The sequence below is a fragment of the Gallus gallus genome, chromosome 1 (genome assembly GCF_016699485.2).
Source record: "Gallus gallus isolate bGalGal1 chromosome 1, bGalGal1.mat.broiler.GRCg7b, whole genome shotgun sequence".
Taxonomy (NCBI): domain Eukaryota; kingdom Metazoa; phylum Chordata; class Aves; order Galliformes; family Phasianidae; genus Gallus; species Gallus gallus.
In genome coordinates, this window is record NC_052532.1 from 132,780,030 (window position 1) to 132,800,544 (window position 20,515).

A 20,515-nucleotide genomic window follows, 5' to 3' on the forward strand; every position below is an offset into this window, starting at 1 on the left:
ACTTCAGTGTTTTAGGGTTTTGTTGGTCCTGTGCCAGCAAAACTGCACGTCATCTGGCATTATCAGTAATGTTTCTATATACACAACGATCACGTTAACTTAATGGCTCTCCAGTAAGATGGGCACACTGCTTGAGCTGCTCCTAAAAAAAAGCTTATTTTCCCAGTTTTGATGCATCCTCTGCATTCCTTCAAGTGTTCCCACACACCAAAACTGCGTTTTGACACCTGGCCTTCTGCATTACTGGTATGAAGAAATAGCTCTGGAGTGTCGCAGCGTGGCCTTTTCCTTCAGTGTTTGGTTTTTTTTGTGTGTGTGTCTTTTTCAGAACCACTGGCCTTCATCTTTCTAGTGTAACTGAGCGTGTGTTACTTACTTACAGAGCTGGAGGCAGGAAAATGAGAAAACTGAACTGGAATCAAGGATACTTCCACTGTAAATTTAAGTAGCCTCTGCCTTACCGTACAGCTTCCCACACCTTTTTTCTCACGTTGGCTGTTTTTTTTTTTTTTAATTCTCTGCTACATTACTTGCTTTTTTTTTTTTTTTTTAATATAATGGAAATAAAATACTTAAAAGAAGATTTAATAAGTTTTTTTTTCTTGTTTAAAATAGAAGTGTGTCCAATTTTCCTTGAAAATATGTGTGAAATAGTTTAAAACCGTTCTTTGATTGATAATATATGTGGAAGCTCTTAATGCAGTCAGCATTTCACATCACTTGGTTTTGAAAGCTTTTAGATACCAAATATGAAATGAGTGGAGAATTGGCTTGTTTTCCACTGAAAATTATGGCAAATGGATTTTTTTTTCCCTATTTTTACTTTCAAAGGTGAGAATACTTACTAATGTGAAACTATGCTATCATTATATCAGCAGGAGCTTTGCAGAAAACAAGCTCATCTTGTCTGTAACAGAGTGTAAGTCCATTTTATGTTTGCTGTGAAACAGTTTCTGTCTGCGAGTAAGAGACATTTTACATGGTTGAGAGCCTGACCATACTGTTCTTAATGCAGGCATTCTCTGAATTGGTAAAGAAAGTGTTATAATTGGCACATATTTCTTTCCCCTGAAATCAAGTCATTGTTAGAGAAACATAACATGTTGAATTATATATTGCTAAATTTTAAGAAGCAATTACAGTGACTTCAATTTCAGTTTGACAATAACAGATCTGTCAATTTCCTTCACTGTCTTCATGTGTTTAAAATCTGGTCATGAATGTTCGTGGTTGTATTTGAAATTTTTTTATTAACAAAATGTCAAAGGATGGATGTTTTTCATTTCAAGGTACATTCCTCTGGAAAAAAAAAAAAAGAAAAAAGAAAAAAAGGAGCCCTGTGTTTAAAGACAAATGGCTGTTCCGGTTCCCAAAGCAGTTTGTCTTAAAGCATTTATATGTACATATTTATTTAATTAGAAAGATGGAGGCTATTTTTCTTTCCTTGTGGATTAAATGCTGGATGGGCTGACTGCTAGGAGGGCTCCACCATAAAGGTTCTGTCCTTGAGTACTTTCAGAAAAAGGTTGCCTGTCAAATAAAATAGATTAAAATGCTTTGAATGACTTCCTGTTGTATTCAAAATAACTAGGCTGTAGACCAGGCAGGGACTGGAGATAGGAAGCAGCAGCACACAAAGTAAAGCAGGAAGGGGAAGCCAGTGGTGCTCTGTCAACTACATGGCAGGTGGCTTGGTTGCTCTCTGGTGCTTTTGTACAACTCCCACTGAAGTCTGTGTGGTCTCTTTGCCAGTTGCTTGGGTCACTGGGACATGTCCCACTGCACTGCCTTACCTACAGATGCTACTAAGGGGAAGCCCTGCAGCTGAGGACTGATACAGATCAAAGTCTTCAGCTCACAGGAAGTCTAGTGGAAAATGTAATCCTGGAGGGGATTCATAGAATCATAAAATCATAGAATGGCCTGGGTTGAAAAGGACCACAATGTTCACCTAAGTTCAACCCCCCTGCTATGTGCAGGGTCTTCAACCACTAGACCAGCCTGCCCAGAGCCACATCCAGCCTGGCCTTGAATGCCTCCAGGGATGGGGCATCCAATTCTTGGAGCAAAATCTCCAAAATCTACTTACAACAGAGCAGGTTAGCACTAGATAATTGATTAAGACTAACCTGAATATGTCTGTTAGTACAATAAATTTCTTAGCCTTCCTGAAGGGACATGACTTGTATATTGCAAAGAGGGTCCCTTGTGAAGGCAACGTAACTAACCAGTGATTAAGTGTTGCCATGGGAGTCTATAACAGTGCTCCTACCAACTTTGTGGGACAAGAACTAACCCCAGCACGGCTATTGTTTTTATTAAAATGTATTTACTATAACAACACACTGATTTTAGAATATGTTAAAAAAAAGGTACCTTGAAATACTCAATAAGCGCTTTAGAATACTTGACAGCATGGTCTCTCTTGAGTCGGAACATCCTCCAGTACAGAAGGGCCAGGCAGCGGTAACTGCAATAAAAGGCAGAGGAGGAGGTGAAGTGTGCCCCCAAACAGTAATCCCTACGAATTATCTTAAATTCTCGAACTAATATGCAGTGGAAGACTGGTGGCACTTTGCTTACTATTAAGTTCACTGTTCTGTTCCATTTTACTTATCACAGAATCACAGAATGGCTGAGGTTGGAAAGGGACCACAAAGCTCACCCAGCCCCAACCCCCTGCCATGGGCAGGGCTGCCCCCCACCAGCTCAGGCTGCCCAGGGCCCCATCCAACCTGGCCTTGAGCGCCTCCAGGGATGGGGCACCACAGCTTCTCTGGGCAGCTGTGCCAGCGCCTCACCACCCTCTGAGTAAAGAATTTCTTCCTAACATCTAACCTGAATCTCCCCTTTCTTAGTTGAAAGCCATTCCCCCTTTGTTCAGCCACTATCAGACTGTGTAAAAAGTTGGTCTCCCTCATGTTTGCAAGCTCCCTCCAAGTTCAGGAAGGCTGCATTGAGGTTTCCCCAGAGCCTTCTCTTCTCCAAATTAAACAAGCCCAGCTCCCCAAGCCTGTCTCCATAGGGGGAGTGCTCCAGATCTCTGATCATCTTCGTGGCCCTCCTCTGGACCCGCTCCAACAGCTCCATATCCAAACATGGTAAGATGCCACAAAGTAGGTGGCAGTGCCCTAACCGTATGCATGCTGTACAGGCCACTAGGGCCTCCATCCTTATAAAGAGGACTGCTAATGGTCCTTCACACTTTGCAGTGGATTCATGAGCAAGGCTAGGTTAGGTGCCATGGCCATGGCAGGCCATGAAGAGAGCCACCAAGCAGACTGTGCTCAGAAGGGTTTGTGCAGCTTGGTTCCCAGGTCTTAGCCCTGAATTTGACGCACTCATGCTTGGCCAAAGGCCTCTCCCATGAAGAAGTCATTATTAGCCTGGAACCCAAAAAGATTTTATCTTTAAATTTATTTCTCGTTGCAAACGCAATGGCAGCCCTTTGGGGTGCCTCATCCTGCTCCTGCACTCCAGCAGCCTGTATAACCAACGAGCCATTCTGGGTCTATCTCGCGTGTGCCCAGCAGCCTTTCCGAGCAGACGGAGGCAGGCACGCCTAGCCCTGTTCCCGCCCAGGCCCCACACAGCCCCCGAGGATGAGAGCTGCCTGTGGGGAAGCGCTACGCCGGCCCTCTCAGCCCGCAGCCGGCGACTTGCGGCCGCCCGCCGCTGGAGGACAGCCTCGGCTCGGCAGACGGGCAGCGGCTGGCAGGCAGCAGGAGGGAGGGAGCGGCCTGCTCCCCCTCACCGCTCTTCTCCCCGTTTCTTTTTTAGTAATTCCCCACCTAAGCATTTTTAAAGCAATTCCCGTGCCCGGTGCTCCCCCCGACCGCGCAGGAGACTGGTGACAAAGGAAGAGCGTTTAAAAGGAGCGCGCACCTCTGAATCCTGGGTTCTTTTTATACAAATGATTAATTAGGACTCTTTTATTTACGGAGGATGAAGATGCGTTCGGTTTGGGTTTTTAACAGATGGTTAATAGATGTTAAAAACACACTTGCTGATTGTAAATGTCCACTTACTGAGAATCAGTAACCATGTAATAGGTATTTGATGTATTAACTACATAGATATTAAATTCAAATTTGATTTTAACAACATTTTAGCATCTTGCTAGCCATCAGCAGCCACCCTACAGAATGTGAGGTACGTGCGCATATCCCGAAATCTCCGTTTGGGAGGGAATCCAAGAGGTTTAATTATCGCCATCACCGTCTCTCTCTTCACGTAATGTAAATGTAATTTACGATTATAGAGCCTAAATGTCAGCCACAAAGCAATGGCCAAACTCTCATAAAAACAACAAACCATCGGGCATTTAAAAATTAATTACGCTGATGTACGATAGCTGACCTGTCACAGTCAATAAGTATGAATTGCTTATTTACGGAAGCAGAATGCAGACCTGCTGCAGTGATATGAGGGCTGGACCTTCCCAGAGCTGAAAGTATGCTCTTTCTTTCAACAGACAACATAATCCTATCTGGCTGCGTCCAGCGTCTGATTTTCAAGAACCGTCTCCCTGCAGAAAAGGAGCCTTTTGAGGAAATGGTGATCTACTAACCATAGTGCTGCCAACTGCTTGTCTTCTGGCGTGGCGTTGGGGCCTGAGTGGGTTTTTAGTCTCACTGCGTACCTTAAGCAAAAGGAAAGAAGCCCATGTGAGTAAACTGACACAGCTTTATTTTACTGATCAGCTCCTACAAGAGCTATGCTGACCAATGTAATTTGAGCTGGCCCGTTATACACATCTGCTCAAGTTACCAAACACACATGTCCTTTTCTGGTTGTGTTTTGGAACTATTTTGCCATTAACGGTGCCTCCCTGCACTCCTTATACAGCAGTTACTCCCCCCGAACCATCGATCAGTGCAGAGGGAAGCCCAGCTGGCAAGGTGCTGCTTCCTGGCTCGCTGTGCTGCCCTACCGAAATAACCTCCGCCGCCGGGGAGGCCCAGTTACACAGAGTTCATGCAGGCAGGTTTTTGCAGTGTTTGAAGGCAGGTGACAGCCTGTCTTGACGCTGGTGCTGCCCTCACCCTGCCAATTCCAAGCGTGTCTACCCAGATTTGTGCCTCCAAGCAGAGCACGGCACAGGGGGAACTTGTAGCTCAGAGCTATTTTTGCACATATGACATTACACTCAAATTCTATAAATATTAAACATCCACAGTGGTAACACTGCTGTTTCGAGAGTGTATGTGCTATGCAATCATAAATTAGTTTCTGGAAATCTCGGCTTCCAGCTGAATACCTGAACAATGGACAAGGTTAGGACAACACAGCACTTCTGGGCTCGCTTCCAGAAAAATACCTGCTCCCCATAATTAGCTGCCTGTGGTTTTTCTTATCTTTGCTTTCAAACTCTAATCCCGGTACCTGTGCAAAGATTCAGTATGAGCATTTTGTTTTAACAGGTGTACCTAGTAAACCTAGCTTATTTTTCTAAGCTGCAGCAAGTGAGATCAACAGTAATTCACACTACTACACAACCACGGCTACATACATTATTGAAAGCTATGAATCTGCAAGCAAAATTCATTTCCAGAGTTAGGACCATACGTCTGCTATCATGAGAAAAGACAGGGAAGACAAAGGAAGAGCTCTCTGCCTGTGATGGCACAAGTACTGAAAAAAAAAAAAGAAGGGAAGAGATGCAGAGATGCAGTATTCTACTCTCCTACTGAAAAAAAGTATTTTACTTTGTTTAACAATCTTCCAGTTAGAAAGCTGGCCTCAATCCACTGAAATGCATGAGAAGACAGCCCTAAGTGGAATAAAATGCCAATGGAATTGTTAACGTATGTGAGAAAATGATTGCATCAACGCTCCAAAAAGAGCTCCAAAAGAATGCAATTGTTTAAGGAGCTTTGCTTCATAATGAATATGACTAAATATGAAAGGTTTTAATTACTATGACCTTAGTGCTCATGAGACCTGCATGGTTGACTGTCCTAAGGAATTATGCCATGGTCACTGACAGTGCAGCTTTCTGTGCTGCTGGACTTTCTCTTGCAGAGAGTCACTCAGATGCTGGGATGAGTTTGACCTATTTTTCTCTAGCAGCGCTCTCAATATTAACTATTAGTACAAATTACAATAGAGGAAAGGACTTAGAAGAAAGAAACTTTCCTCGGAGGAATTGTGGGTAGGACTGTATTCTGGACTGTGCTGTTTGAATAGCCATGTAGCTGAGTAAATGCGGGGGTCTGTCTAAGTGTGAGGTGGAAAACTCCTGTTTTCAGGAGTCCACTAGCTTCAGTAGGAGAACACGCACTAAATGGGCCCCAAATGCCCATTTTTCTATGGCTGTTCACATCTTTCAGGTAACAATTAAACTGTAGTCTTAAACATGTTAAAGCATTTTGCAAATGATCACTCCATGAGAGTGTTCTGGTATTAGGATGCAGTTTTTTCCCCTTTTGAGGAGCACTGGACTTACACCTTGAACCTCTTTAAGTAATTTGCAGCTCTAATAATATTAAAAGTTTTGTTTATTTTGCATTCTACACCATTTCCTAATTTAATTTCCAATGACATCACAGATTATCCATTTGTGTTACATATGACTGACGAGGCACCTGGGAAGTCCTCACTTCTCCCCATTTACTGTCTCTAGGAAATAATACGATAAAGTAGATGAGCATATTTGCATGAACAGAGTAACCCCTGTGGTTGTCTCCTCCCTTCCTACCTGATGAGTTCAACTGTTTCTGAATACATTGTATAGGGGGATTTAGATTCCATTGGGCCTTGTTCCATTGCATTTCCACACTCAATAAACGATAGTGCTGCTTCTGCATAATTCAGTGCCTTTCCAAACTTTTCCACCTAGAGGGAAAAAATAAGGACACATAGAAATAATGCAGTCATCAAGATATGGTTACATTTGATGGGATTTTCGCAATGTGAGATTTTCTCAGTGTGAATTATAAACTTGACACAAGTCAGTATATCTTCAGATTCATAAATTTTCCTATGAGAAAGCTAAAGCCCTTCAAACCCTGTGCATCAGCGAAAATCATAAGACAGAAAGCAGAGCTGAAAAAGGCTACGAGATGTTATTTGGTCCACACTCTTGTGTCAAAAGAAGGATCAACTCTGCCTAAGACATTCCTGGCAGATGTTTGTCAAAGCTCTCCAGTGCTGGAAATCCCGTGAACTCAACATCAGGCCTTTTGCCTCAGCTATCAAGTGTCCTTACCATTAAAAATGGTTTCACACTTCTTTGCAGATGCAGTCTTTCATCAGTCAACAAACGAAGGTAATGATTATCTTGAACTAAGAGAATAGGAGTTAAATATTTTGACTACTAAATCTCTCTTATTCAAAGGCTCATCTCCATTCTCATTTCTTCTTCATTCCTACCATTTTCAGCACTGCTTGACCTCTTGTAAGGATTTTGCCTTCTATATCCTCCTCCTCTTTTAGGGACTACCGTACTCTCTCAGCTTTTCATGCCATCCTTCTTCCTCACTCAGTTTGTTCTCTTATTTTCTGTACTTTTTTGACTCCACATGTTTGTGTGCTTAAACATATATATATGAACATTTTTGTCCTCAATAATAGTGTATATGCACATATGCACATACAGTTCATATGTGTACACTTATATACCACTTATCTGGTCCCAGAATTTCATTTTTGATGTGGGTAGAGATGAATCATACTATTATCTCTCTGTCCTGACTTGTCTTTCCTTCAGTCAGAACTCCTGCGGTACGTAAAGCCCATTAATGGACTGGATGCATTTGGTTGAAATCTGATGCATGTAGTGAAAGGTTAATGGACCTTATTCTTTTCTAAGGGATAAAGATTTTAAATAGTAACTTTGGAATGGCACACTGGCTTCAATCTATTTTAGGTTCTTATATGACTCCCGTTGCGATCATACCGGAGAATTTCACAAACTTTTTATTATATTTCTCTCCCTGACGCTCTTCTGCAGGTGGAAGTGCTATTATCCCAATTTCACAGATGGGGAACTAAGGAGCAGAGAGACTTGGAGTCATTTTCAGGCTGCTCACTCTAAGTGCTTATATTAGGTATTACAGTGCCAAAATAGGAGGTATCGAGCCCAGCAAGGTGATTCAAAGTGCTCCCATTTCCCTCCAGGATCCCTACACACTCAAGGAAGGGGGAAGTACTTGTGAAGAGTGATTCACTGTCAGTAAGGAGCTGGTCCACTGCAAAGGAAGGCTGAATGTGAAGGATATTTCTATCACCTAGTGCTGATGGGAGGCTATTTAAGCTATGCCTAAGTGACTTTCATGTAGGAAATTTGTGTCAGAGCAGAGTGTAACACTTGCACCTCCTATTTCTGGGAGTTTACTATAAAAACATTTTTCTTCAGGCTAAGACAGAATTCAGAATTTCCTTTGCATATTAAGTGATTTTTTTTTTCCATTTTGTTTAAAGCAACACACTAAAATGCACCATTTGTAATTTTCCACAATATTTTCTGATTTAAGACTCTCTTTAATATGGAACTGAATAAACCATGGAAATTTGTGCTAATAAACACAGCTAGAGTGTAAAACTGCGTGCTAGTGTCCTAAATTAAGGGCCTGCTACAGCTCCCTTGGCCATTTTACACCCTGCACAGCTAAGAAAAAGAGGTGAAGAAAGAGAGACTGTGAGCTACCTTTCTTCTTTCCTGCTCCTGTGACCACAATGTGTCTGTCACGCAGGGCAAGGCAGGACTGCAGCTACTTCTACTTGCAAGACAGCCATGCTCATGCTGAGTCCCACCACATATATTGCATCTGCCATACCAGAGGCTGGCATTTTAAAGCTGTGCTAGCTTATTCACTGTGCTGGACTAACACAGGCTAGGAGAAAGGCAAGAGATGACTAAGTGGAGCTCTCCTGGAGCACCATGTGCTTCATTGCACCCTTCTGTTTGGAAAGATGGGGATCCATTCAGCGCTCCATAAAGCCTCAGGTTCCCCTTTCTCAAGAAGGTCTTACTGGCTATTTTTCTAGGCACGACAAAGCTGGAGACAAGAACCTGTTTGTTGCAACACTCCTGTGTGTGAAACATGTTCCTGCAGGGTTAAATGGATTCCTCATGTGCTGCTGGTTGTCTTACAGAGGGTTTGTCATGAAAGGAAGATTCTTTTGGCACTGGAGAGGCAAAACTTTTCAAAGAAAGGGCAGATTCCCTGAGCACCAGACCAACCTGGACTATAATTATGGGGCCTAGCCAGCTTGTTAAACTGAGAAGAAAGGTATGTGGATACACACAGTATAGCATGCAACTATACAGTCTCTATTACTACAGTTGCTAATTAAAGCGTAGGGATAAATGGAAATTTTTATTTATCCAGGCCTTTATCTCAGTAAGTCATTATTTGTTAAGTCATAGTTTACTGGGCTATGAACATTTGATTATATAAACATTTCTTAATTTAACAAGCCTAGCCATCCTTATAATAGATTTTATAATTACCCCAGCAATATCGCGCTGATGAAGAAACTGCATTACAAAAATAATTTGGAGCAACATAACTGGAAAGAAAATATTCTCACCATCGCATCTGCTTTATGTTTCTTCCGTTTAGCTTCCTGCATAAAGTAATCTGCATTGCGTGGCCTACCAGGGGAAAATAAGAAGACACTTTATTATTTGCTGAAGTGAAGAATATTTTCAGGTTATTTTTCCCTTATTTTAAACCTGATTTGCAAACATTTTTTATGAAGAAAATACACTTATCATGTAACCATGCATCTTATATTTTCAAATTGCTGCCTGTGGAGACAATAGCATTTATGGCTGTTCTCATTCTTTAGAAGTCAGTGATTCAAAGCAAAAAAAGCTAATAAAATGCATTTTTATGGATTGTATAAACTGCTTCCCAAATTAGTGCAGTTTTGATCTACCAAATGGATGCAAGCATTAAGCGGAACAAGTTATTCCATCTTCTCCTCTCCCTTGTGTTTGCTTACCTCATTTTCTACTCCTCCCTGTACGCTGTCATTTGCCTCGGCTTCTCCTTCCTTACAAAACAAGTGTGTTTCATCTCCCCACTTCAAAAATTCACACTGAATCTGCCTGCCTCAACCTCATCCCCCCTTCTCCTTATCTGTAAGCACACTGGGAGTGCTGTTTGCTTTTGCTGCCTGGAGTTCATCTGTGACACGGTGCTAGGCTGCCAGCTGCATGCCACTGGCATTACTTGTGTCAAACTCTCCATTGATTTCTCCTCAAATAGATCTCAGAGACTCCATTCCATCCTTAACCTACCTGACCTACTGACTGCAGGGCACAAATTCAGTTGCTGTCTCTGTGCTGAAATTCACAAGACCATTTCTGATCCAGACTAATCCACTTCTATTCAAACTGAAAACACAAAGTGCTGTCTCCCTGGCAGTGCTTGGTGACCAATTCACTGAGCCCTCACAGCTGAAACAGGTTTCTTCATCTTCTCCCTATTGCACTTTTCTCAATGGAGGGAAGCAATTTGCCATGTCATTTTAGTGCATAACACAGCATCTTCAATTCTCAAAAAAGTCTTCGTATGTCCTGACCATGAAGATTCCTCCAGTCTCATCTGTGTGAGACATGGCCTTTCTCCTACTCAGCTAAAACATGTCCTGGTTCATCTCAGCACATACTGAGGTTACTGCCATATCCTTGTCACTCTGAGAAGTTTTTCCCTGCAAAATTGTTCTCTTACAATTGCTTCGAGTCATCCTTTAGGCATTTTCTAATGAAAATGGGATATTGCTAAGTATCCAGAGAATAACAATATTCCCACCATTCATGATTTTAAATGCATGGCTTTGTAAAAAATAGGGTATTATGGTATTACTGCAGTGTAGCAATCCTAATATATATGTATGTTTTTAATTAGGATTTCTCAGAACGTTTGTTAAAACAAATGTACGAGTCAGAGAAGATACAGATCTAAAAACTGAAGTCAGCGTATGAGACAAAAACTCTTGCTGACAGCAGTAAGAACGCTTTCAGATTCACAACAGATTAGTGGGAACAAGGTGGAGCATCTTGACACAAGAGGACAACCATATCTACTTCCTTGAATCAGTAGGGCTATTTGCCACTGTGTCTGTGTTCCTTCTTCTTTCATGCACACAGTTTCAAGGAGATTTAATTATATCGCAGAAGGTTAGTCATAACTCTTATTTTGAAGGCTAAATATCATCAGAGAGGAATAAAATTTGGATCCTAAGTAATTTTGAATGACATCTGTCCTAAATAGTTTGATGATATGCAGAAAAATAGTTCATTTGTTCCATCTTTAAAATGTTCTTCTCCCTCAGAGTGGGATTTTTCCCCAGCTCCCCAGCAGAAAGAGGACTAAAGACAGGTTTCTGTCCCAGCATCCCGTAACCTACTGCAGCTGCCAATACTTTCTGTACCCAGGAAGATGCTAACATTACCTTAACAACACAAACCATCTGGATTTGGTTTTGCTCAGTTACAGAATCATAGAATTATAGAATCACAAGGTTGGAAAGGACCTAAAAAATCACCTAGTCCAACCGTCCTCCTATCGCCATTACTATCCCCTAGGCTACTAAACCATATCTCGTAGCACCTCATCCAGATGCCTCTTGAACACTGTCAGGGACAGTGACTCCACCACCTCCCTGGGCAGGCCATTCCAGTGCCTGACCACTCTTTGAGAGAAAAAGTTTTTCCTTATATCTAATCTAAATCTCCCCTGGCGCAACTTGTGGCCATTTCCTCAGGTCCTATTTGCTTCCCGGGGGAAGAGGCTGATCCTCTCCTTGTCACAACCTCCCTTCAGAAAATTGTAGAGTGTGATGAGGTCTCCCATGAGCCTCCTCTTCTCCAGACTGAGCAATCTCAGCTCCCTCAGCCACTTCTTGTAAGACTTGTGCTCCAGACCCCTCGCCAGTTTTGTTGCCCTTCTCTGGACATGTTCCAGGGCCTCAATGTCTTTCTTGTAGTGAGGGGCCCAAAACTGAACACAGTACTCAAGTACTTAAGAAGTACTAGACACTGAAACAGTGTTAGCTCAATGGGAAAAACCATGTTCTCAGAACCATTGAAAGACCTTTTAAAATCACTACGTCCTGTCTATCTTAGTCTTGTGCTATAACCTAGGTAAGATTGTTCACACTGAAGTGACAAAAAACAAAGCAAAGCAGAGCACATCAGCAATGCAGTGGTCTTGTCTTAGCTCTCTGAAATGATCGAAGTGATGAACTTTGCATGATCCTTTCAAACTCTGGTCATTAAAATATGTTCTTTGCAATATACCCTCCCATGTGACACCCAAAACCATCTGTATAATTTGCTTGTTTGAAGCACGGAAAGAAGCTGTAAAAACCAAGTGAGATAACACAATGTAATTACGGTCTACTCATAAATAAGACAATTGTAGAATGTTTTTTAACTTGTAGCAGGATTTATTCTCCAGAGTTATGCTCAGCAGCTGAGAGCATCGGCAGGAGGCATGTACATGACTGAACCAAGAGGGCCCTGCTATGGGGTAGCTAACCAGAATGCAATGTGTGAAAATCAAAGTCATCAGTTTCTACTGAAACCAGCTGTTTGGGGGAAAGCTTAATATAAAGATGGAAGTATTCAAATATAATTGTTAAGCACCGTATATATATCCACAGTGTGGATGTGTAGATACTTTCATAGGAAAAATACAAGACTGATGATATACAAATCTGAGTATGCCTAACAGAAATTAAGATTCGTTAGGAAAAAAATACATCGAGTATGTTTTCTTCCAATATTTGTTCAAAAGCGTTAATAACCATGCCACATCAAATTCTGATCTGTTAATGCTATCTATGCAATACTCTTCTTCAGCGGATCACTTCATGTTAATTATCTTTCAATTCAGATTACAAATGTACATGCTAGATGAAATTGAAAGCTGAGAAGTTCTATAGATTTAATACACCTTTGTGTACATGGCACAGATTGCTTGCATCATTTTAGAAACAAAATAGGGATGTACTTGAAGTTAGGGGTTTTTTTTTGTTTTTTTTTTTAATGGGAAAGAAAGGATTCAAATTCAGTTTTGTTTAGATTCCCTAGATTCCCACTGTTGTACATGGAAAGCTGTCCTTTTAAATCCAGTACACTAGCTTAAATTATTATGCCATGAAGTGAAGAAACAGACAGTGGGTCGACAAATAAGAAAAGAAGAGAGTAGGCTACCTCAGCTCATGGACATATGAAGACACATGAGAAAGCTGAAGCATAAATTAATTACTCAGAATTGCATACTGTGTATTTCACATCTACGACATTCATAAAATATTCTATTATATTCTATTAAGCATAGTCTGATCTTACAGACCTGTAAGTTACAGTGACTGAGAACACGTATCTCTTACTAACTTCATGGTTCATCCAAATTTCATCTGTAACTTGGCCTGTACTTGGCCTGACCTTCAAACTGTAACTTTGATGGAACTGGTGAAAACCTCAGATTGGAGAATTTGCAGGTAATCTCATTGCATCGTCATTTCAGATACTGTATGTTCTCATTGAGAGATATCTTGAAGAGAACAAAATCTGTTTCCTCACACCAGAGATTCAGAAAGATCTGTAGCTGAACTCCTTTTCAGGTCTTAGGTCTAAAGTTTGTGATCCTTCTGCAGACTGCAGACAGCCTGAAAAGCCCGGAAATAAGGAAAATTTCTACAGAGTTAAACTGGTACCAGGCTACTGGTGGAACTGGGTAGGATGTAAGTGGTATAAGAAACACTGGAGTCTCTTTGTTAGGCTACAAATGCTACTGATCATGAATGTAAACTGAAGTCTCATGGAGAGATATTCCCTGACTTCTAGTTTTCAGACAGTTGAGTCAGATTCTCCTATGTCATTTACAACTGTTTGTATCGAGTGGCGTCAGCACTGTCATCCAGATTTACAGACAGGATTCAGGTCTCTCTCTCTCTCTTTTTTTTTTTTTTTTTGTAAAAAATATATAAAAAGAAGTTTGACTTCAAATTAACAGGTACAAACAAGTGTTTTATCTCTATTAATAATCTTGACTGCACAAGGAACTCTTTTGTTTCTGAATATCTGATTGTTGGTACTTGTAGAAATATGGTCCTCTTCAACAAAGCCAAAAAAGAGTTCTTATACACTGCTCTAATGCCTCTCATATATCTCTCTGAAAGGCAAGAGAAAGAGTGTAAAGCATCAGTGCCAACTAAGTCAGGCTGCTGGTGAATTCTCCCCGGGATCAAGTGTCATTATGTGAAACTGGCTGCTCTCGAGGAGAATTTACCCTACTCTGTTGATTGGGGAAAGCAATCAAGTACCGCTGGAACCAGTTCAATGCATTCTCAGTCAACACTAGCCAGTCACCTAGGTACTGCAACAGAATCCAGCCTTTTACAGAATAAACCCCCATGGCTAGATCTGATAGTACAAACAAGGCCAGGCTTCCTTTTCAACAGTGGTATTCAAACCATTTATGACTTTGACAAGGGCAGCCTCAGTAGCATGTCTGTGGCTGAAGCCAGGACGAGATTTATCAAACAATCTGCTACTGTCCAAAATTCCTCTCACTGGCACTGCCACCACTTTCTCTGGGAGCTTGTCGAAAACCAGCAGGAAATACAGCATTTCCATTGCTTGTTATGTTGCACAGGATCCCAGCGTGAGGTGAGATGGCTGTGGGCATGGTAATTACTCCCCTTCCAGGAGCAGCCTTTTAGAATTTCCGGGCTGTTGAGTTCCTAAGAGTGGTATTTACCCAGGTAAAATGCTTGAGTGTGTATGTTTCTCCCTCCGCATCCTATTTAGCTGTATGCCATTACAGTGCATCTCTGCCACCTTCATCTTTTGATACCTTCTCTGAATTTAATTTACTCCAGTTTAGCAGATAATTGCAAAAAATGTAAACTCATGCAGTAAAAAAAAAGGGAAGAGAATCAAACAAAGTGAATCAATAGAAGCCTTACTTCGTACAGTAATTTATCAGCATCTTCTGCAATATAATCTCCTCGAAACTCAGTGCAACTGCTGGTATTTACAGAGTACAGTATGGCTTAGACTCCAATATACAATTTTAATTATAACTGCATTCAAAAGCACATTTTTCATCTAATTTTTGTATTTTATATGAACTAAATACTAAACTACAGCATTTTCTGCTTCATTTACATAATCCTCCACTTGAACATTATTTCTTACTGTGGTATAGTGCTTTATGAGGATACATTAAAAAAAAACTAATAAAAGTTCAATTAAACATCATAAATGTAGCCAAGTGCATATTTTAATACTCTTCAGAGATAATGTTGCTGAAGTGTTATAAAAAACCAAACTAGGGCTTCCTTAGTGTACAACAATTGCAGATAATAAAAACAGCTTAAATCATAATTCTAAATATAGGACCAGTTTCACCACTTTAGTAATCCAGACCCTAAAAGGTGGGTGTGCTGGAAGGGAGCAGAAGAGCAGAATGAACCACCTTAGAATCTGATCAGAGCCAGAGGCAAAGCAGAAGAAATGGGCATAGCCAGGGTCAGCCCATGCCCAGTTTGGAATTTGTGCCAGTAGGCCATGACCCTTAAATACAAGAAGAGAAGGAAATCCTGTAAGGACAAGATAACAACATAAAGTAAAATGTCGGTGTATACAGTCCTGCCTATTTGTTTCAGACAAGGATACACTGGAAAATATACCAGGATCACTTCTGACATATTGTGTCACAGATAAGGATGCTCATCCTGGGGGTAAATAATGGGGCTGAAGCTGGGAAGCAGGTATTACTGTACAAAATAGCGTCCCACCTGATGCATTGTGGCCTCCTGGCCATTCCACAACTCAAAATAAATCATGCTTAACTGCTGTGCCTGGGATGGCACCTGGGGTGGAGGAGAGCCTATGGTACTGTATGAGACAGGTATCTGGTTATGGGAGTCTCTTGCTCACTATGGCAGACCCAGCACGTTTGGAAAGTTCAGCAGAGGAGCATAACTGTAGAGAGGGCAGGGAAGGTATTGGTGACCCATTTAAATGCTTGTGCTACAGGCATTTCAGAAAGACAGGAACAAAGGATCTGATTGGAGTCAGGCCAAATGTAAGAAAAATTTACTCAATCACACAGCTACACAACTGCCATCTCAATGGGCTTAGTATAACAACGTCAATAGCTCAGATTAGATGAATAGATGAATAGTTCAGATACCTAGAGAGCGAGTTACTGTTGCAAAAAAATAGCAGCCAAAATTAAAGAATGGCTTCTAATTTAAATGAAATGAAGAAACATGTGATAAGTAGGGGTTCTTATTTCTGCAAAAATGCGAAATTCCCCAGACTAATAATGTGAATGTAGTGAAATACCAGAGATGAAGAGAGTCAAACTCCACTACAAATTCCTGGGCATGACCCGGATTCATGACTTAGAGATACTCATGTGAAATCAATACCTAGACTAAAACACGCAAGGGCAAAGTGTGTATGCAAAAAGGAAGGAAGGAAAAAGGTATTAACAATAGGCACTCGAGCTCCCGTGTTAAAAACAGGAAGAAATCTTTACAGTCTTGCAGTTAAACTACAGCTGTGCCTCTTTTCTTGTATGTTAAATATTTTGAAATCAACTAATTTCAGTAGAAACTGAGGGAAACGCAGTCAAAATCCTGGGAGAGAGGGTAGGACCACAGCTACCCAGGCTTACATTGTTTTAATATGCCAGGCAATACACCCTGAATTCCCAAGAGGCAACTGCAAACCAAAGGCAGAAAGATACTTCTGTGAGAGGAAGTACCTGGCAGCCAGCTCTGATGATCCCAGCACTGATGAGTGAGGTGTGGATGAAATTATGAGTGGCAGTACGTGTGAAACCTTGGCTCCATCTACACTAGTGAAAGAAGCAGAGCAAGGATACCAGCTCTATCATTGGAGCATCCATGCTGTTTGATGGCTAATACTCTTTGGCATAGTTTTGAGCTTTCTCCCAGACAATGCCTGGGCACAGCTGGAGGACAGCACATGCCAAAGGCTGTTCTCAGGAGGCAGTGAGTGTTCTTTGTTTTGGGGAGTGAAGACAGTTCAGTCATATAAACATAGCAGTGCTGGACAACTTGCCCATAGGGAGAGGAGGGGCACGAATATAGGGTGTAAGCTCAAATGAAGTCTGCAGTCCTGTGTTTTCTCTGGGACCAGGGTATAACGGCTATAAATCCTTTATCCCATGGGAATCTCCTGCTGGAGTTGTTTAAACATCTACTTCCCACCAAAACAGGCTCCTAGAGAGTGTCCCTCTCTCAGGGACATAAAGAAAGGGGGGAAGGTGGTTGTACAGAGAACAGGAAACTCAATTATTTAATCACAGAAGCAGTGGATGCAAGGTAGGAACTTAATGTTATTTTCTCATGGGCAGCATATGCATAAGAAAATACAGTGCTACGAGCTAAAAGGAAGGAGGGATAAAATGGAATTGTCAGATGAAGTCTTGAAATTGCCCAAAGCCAAGAAATTGAGAACATTTCAAAGTAAGCATATGAATTTGTGACAAACTTAGTACGGCAGACACTGGTTTATCTGATAGGTAATTGTCTAGGTGGCTGATGAGAAGAAGGAGGAGTGTATGTCTTTTCCTTAAATGTGCTCCTGAGGGTGGGCTCAGCACTCTAGAAATCTTTCAAAATACTTCAGGATACCAGGAGTCTTTGAGGCAATTTGATCAAGGTGAAGCAAGCTGGCTTCCACTGCCTGTGTGGGAGTCACAACCCAAGAGCACCTTTTCCTTTCCACACTGAGAATGAAGAACAGGGAAAAAGAGACTGAAAATGAGAGACTTGGGGTCCAAACCAAAACTAAGAGATATAGTAAGAAGTTATCACTTCAGCTTTTTATGAGCTTTATGCATGATACCTTTACAGCCAGAGTATTTCTTGGACATACGTTTTATCTATAGATGGGAATACTGTCTCACTGTAGGATACATTCTTAAAGCTGGGACAGTATCAAGCTGCTGAGTGTATGTACCACCTGAATCCATGGAAAGAACATTCAACAAAAGATTAAAAAAAAATCTTGAAAAAAAAAAGTGGAAGGTTTATTACTTTGACCCCAAAAGGCCAGAAAAAAAGAGAAAACAAAGAGAAGTGAAAAAACAAACAAACCACATACGAAGTTTGAAAGGGTAAGCCACGATGCAAGTCAGAAAATAATCCCAAGGAACAAGTTCTGATGTAGCCATAAGGAGAGCTGGGAAGCTGAGTATGCTCTGCTCTTTTCATACCACACATGCAGTGTTTGGAGGAGGTGTGAGACTGTGCCCTCGGGCACCCACAGCATGTCTGTGCTTATCACTTCAAGGACAACAGACTTGTTCCTAAATGCAGTTATTGGGAATTCTATCATTCATTGAAATTACAGCGGGACTGAATTTGGCTTGAAGCATTATGATGTAGCTTTTAAAATGTTCTCTTCATGGAGTCAGAAACGGCCAACAATCCAGGAAATCTTGTTATGAATTAATACTGGGAGCAACATGGATGTCGCTTATACGTGCGCTATGCTGGATACCTTGAAGAACAGGCAGTAAACAATGGCAGATCAGGAAAAGCAGTATTTTGTCTGCCTTTTGAAGACTCTTAGCTATATTTACTTTTATATTTTTGATGCATGTGTGTACAGCACTCTGCCAAGCAAGATATACTTTTTATTGACCTACTTGTGTTCCAATTTATTGCCAGTGACAGCTGTTGTCAATGATCTGGAGAAAATAAATTGAGACTAAAGCAGAGACGCCGATTGGTCAAAAAAATTATTGTTTTAAATAGAATAAAAGAGATTTAGTCTTTTCAAACTACAGAGTCTGATTAAAATGAAGACTTTAAAGCTACGGCTAGATTACAGTAATTCCAAACTTCATGGATTATGAGATGAAATACTTCATAGGCATCATTTTGAACAAAATGCTGCCATTAGGATTACTATGTGACTTTAGATGTACAGTACTGCATTTCTTCAAATCCTCTGCTGTGGTACTATAAGGATTTGAAAGACACTGGCTGCCGTGTTTAATTTGATCCTTCTAACATGAGTCAAATTTGTTGACATTTAACATTTGCAGCCAGTCCAATCTGGTACATTTCAGTGACTTCTCTATGGTAAATTTAGGATCAAGGTCTAGAATAGCTGGTATTCAGCGGTGTTTCCTAGATACAGCTTGCGGATGACAGTTGTAGTACTAGAAAGTCTCCCTCCTCTAGTTAGCACAACAGGCATTTAGACATTTGTGTTTTTTAAGGGCAAATTAAGACATATTTAACTTCTGTGTTTCATCTTATTTGGCATTTTAGATTTTTTTTAATGGGCTGCAAATTGCTTGGGGACATTCTACCTGTAAGGCACTATACACCAATGGTTTTATTGTATCTCTCCCTGAAAAGGTGAAACAGCTGTGCTGAAGATTCCTGCCACAGAAATCACATGTATCACTAATGGAGAAAGCAAGTGATAAAAGCCTCTTAGATGACAGAGATGGTAAGAAAAAGCAGGTTTCTTATGACAAAATTGTAGAGGGAAAGAACACAAAATGGTCCTCCAGTTTTTTTTGTCAGCATCTTGATGGAGAATCAGATGAAGACATGATAGTTCTATTGTAGGTGCTTCTGACTGTATTTTTTCTAATCCAAACAGATGAGCACATCCTACATTTTGACTTTTATCAGGCATACTGATACATTTTTGCCATGTATGTACATGTTTAAGGTGCAGAAAAATTGAACAGTGGCAAGTAAATTATAGATGATTCAAGTATTTCGAGAGATGTGAAGACTTAGGTAGTGCTTCTAAGCAGCTTCAAATTTCCTCAATGGAAATCACTGAATAAAAGTGTTGAAAAATTTGAAAAATAGCGTGGAGGAAAGTGGAGAAGGAACAAAAATGAGCATATATACACAGGGGAGAGTTTTCTCCAAAAGGAGCGGAAAGAATGATTACGTTTATTGAATTTACATCTCCTCATGACTTCCAAGAATGTACACAGAAATTAATCTCACCAGCCTTCTCTTCTTGACAGACAACAATACAGTTCCATCATTTTAAAGTCTGTGGGAATTACTTATATGTTATAGTAGGAAACCTGGATTCTCCTGATGAGATACTGTCATCCCGCTAGTTGTCTCTAAGACTAGGTTCATGTAAACGAACATCACAATTACTACAATTATTATTAGCAATATTTATTAACATCCCCATTCTGGTAGAAAACAGGGCTGTTTTCTTAGGGTTTCCCTAGGTAAATAAGCACAAGTGATGTTATTGGGTACAAAGGTTACACAGTTTATGAAGCTGTATATGCTTCAGGCGGTCTGAGTCATAGCTTGAACAGAATTTCTTCTGCACTGGCCAGAAAAGTCAGTATTTTAATCCCAGAATATTATTAGGCAAAAAAAAAACAAAAACAAAAACCAAACCTGAATTTTCTTGATATTCAGGTTCCAACCTTCAGTTTTACCTTTATCTAAGTGATACCATATCCTATATAATTGTGGGAAATGAACCAGCAGTTTTAATTTACCA

At 40.8% G+C, this 20,515-nt stretch overlaps 2 protein-coding genes and 1 non-coding gene across 9 annotated transcripts in view; 1 reads left to right on the plus strand and 2 right to left on the minus strand.

Moving 5' to 3' along the window:
• LOC107051965 (proline-rich protein 36-like) overlaps positions 1 to 20,515 on the plus strand; it is a 55,818-nt gene that overhangs the window by 29,360 nt on the left and 5,943 nt on the right. Inside the window, exon 2 of one of the 2 annotated variants that reach the window (XR_003073301.3) lies at positions 4,475 to 4,667. The gene's annotated coding sequence lies outside the window, so the exon portion shown is untranslated. Of the gene's footprint in view, positions 1 to 4,474; positions 4,668 to 13,000; positions 19,475 to 20,515 lie in introns of those variants that run through there. The other variant, XR_006931539.1, reaches the window with a different exon arrangement.
• The window catches only part of AFF3 (AF4/FMR2 family member 3), a 331,214-nt gene that overhangs the window by 12,446 nt on the left and 298,253 nt on the right, over positions 1 to 20,515 (minus strand). For all 6 annotated transcript variants that reach the window (XM_015277796.4, XM_015277795.4, XM_015277794.4 and 3 more), the window contains 4 exons: positions 9,538 to 9,601; positions 6,701 to 6,837; positions 4,571 to 4,642; positions 2,377 to 2,470 (listed from right to left, as the gene is read on the minus strand). In XM_015277796.4, the coding sequence (XP_015133282.1) occupies positions 2,377 to 2,470; positions 4,571 to 4,642; positions 6,701 to 6,837; positions 9,538 to 9,601 (367 nt within the window). The remainder of the gene's footprint in view (positions 1 to 2,376; positions 2,471 to 4,570; positions 4,643 to 6,700; positions 6,838 to 9,537; positions 9,602 to 20,515) is intronic.
• On the minus strand, positions 3,095 to 3,205 carry LOC112531643. Its single transcript, XR_003073538.2, has one exon. It is a non-coding gene; the product is annotated as a U6atac minor spliceosomal RNA (small nuclear RNA).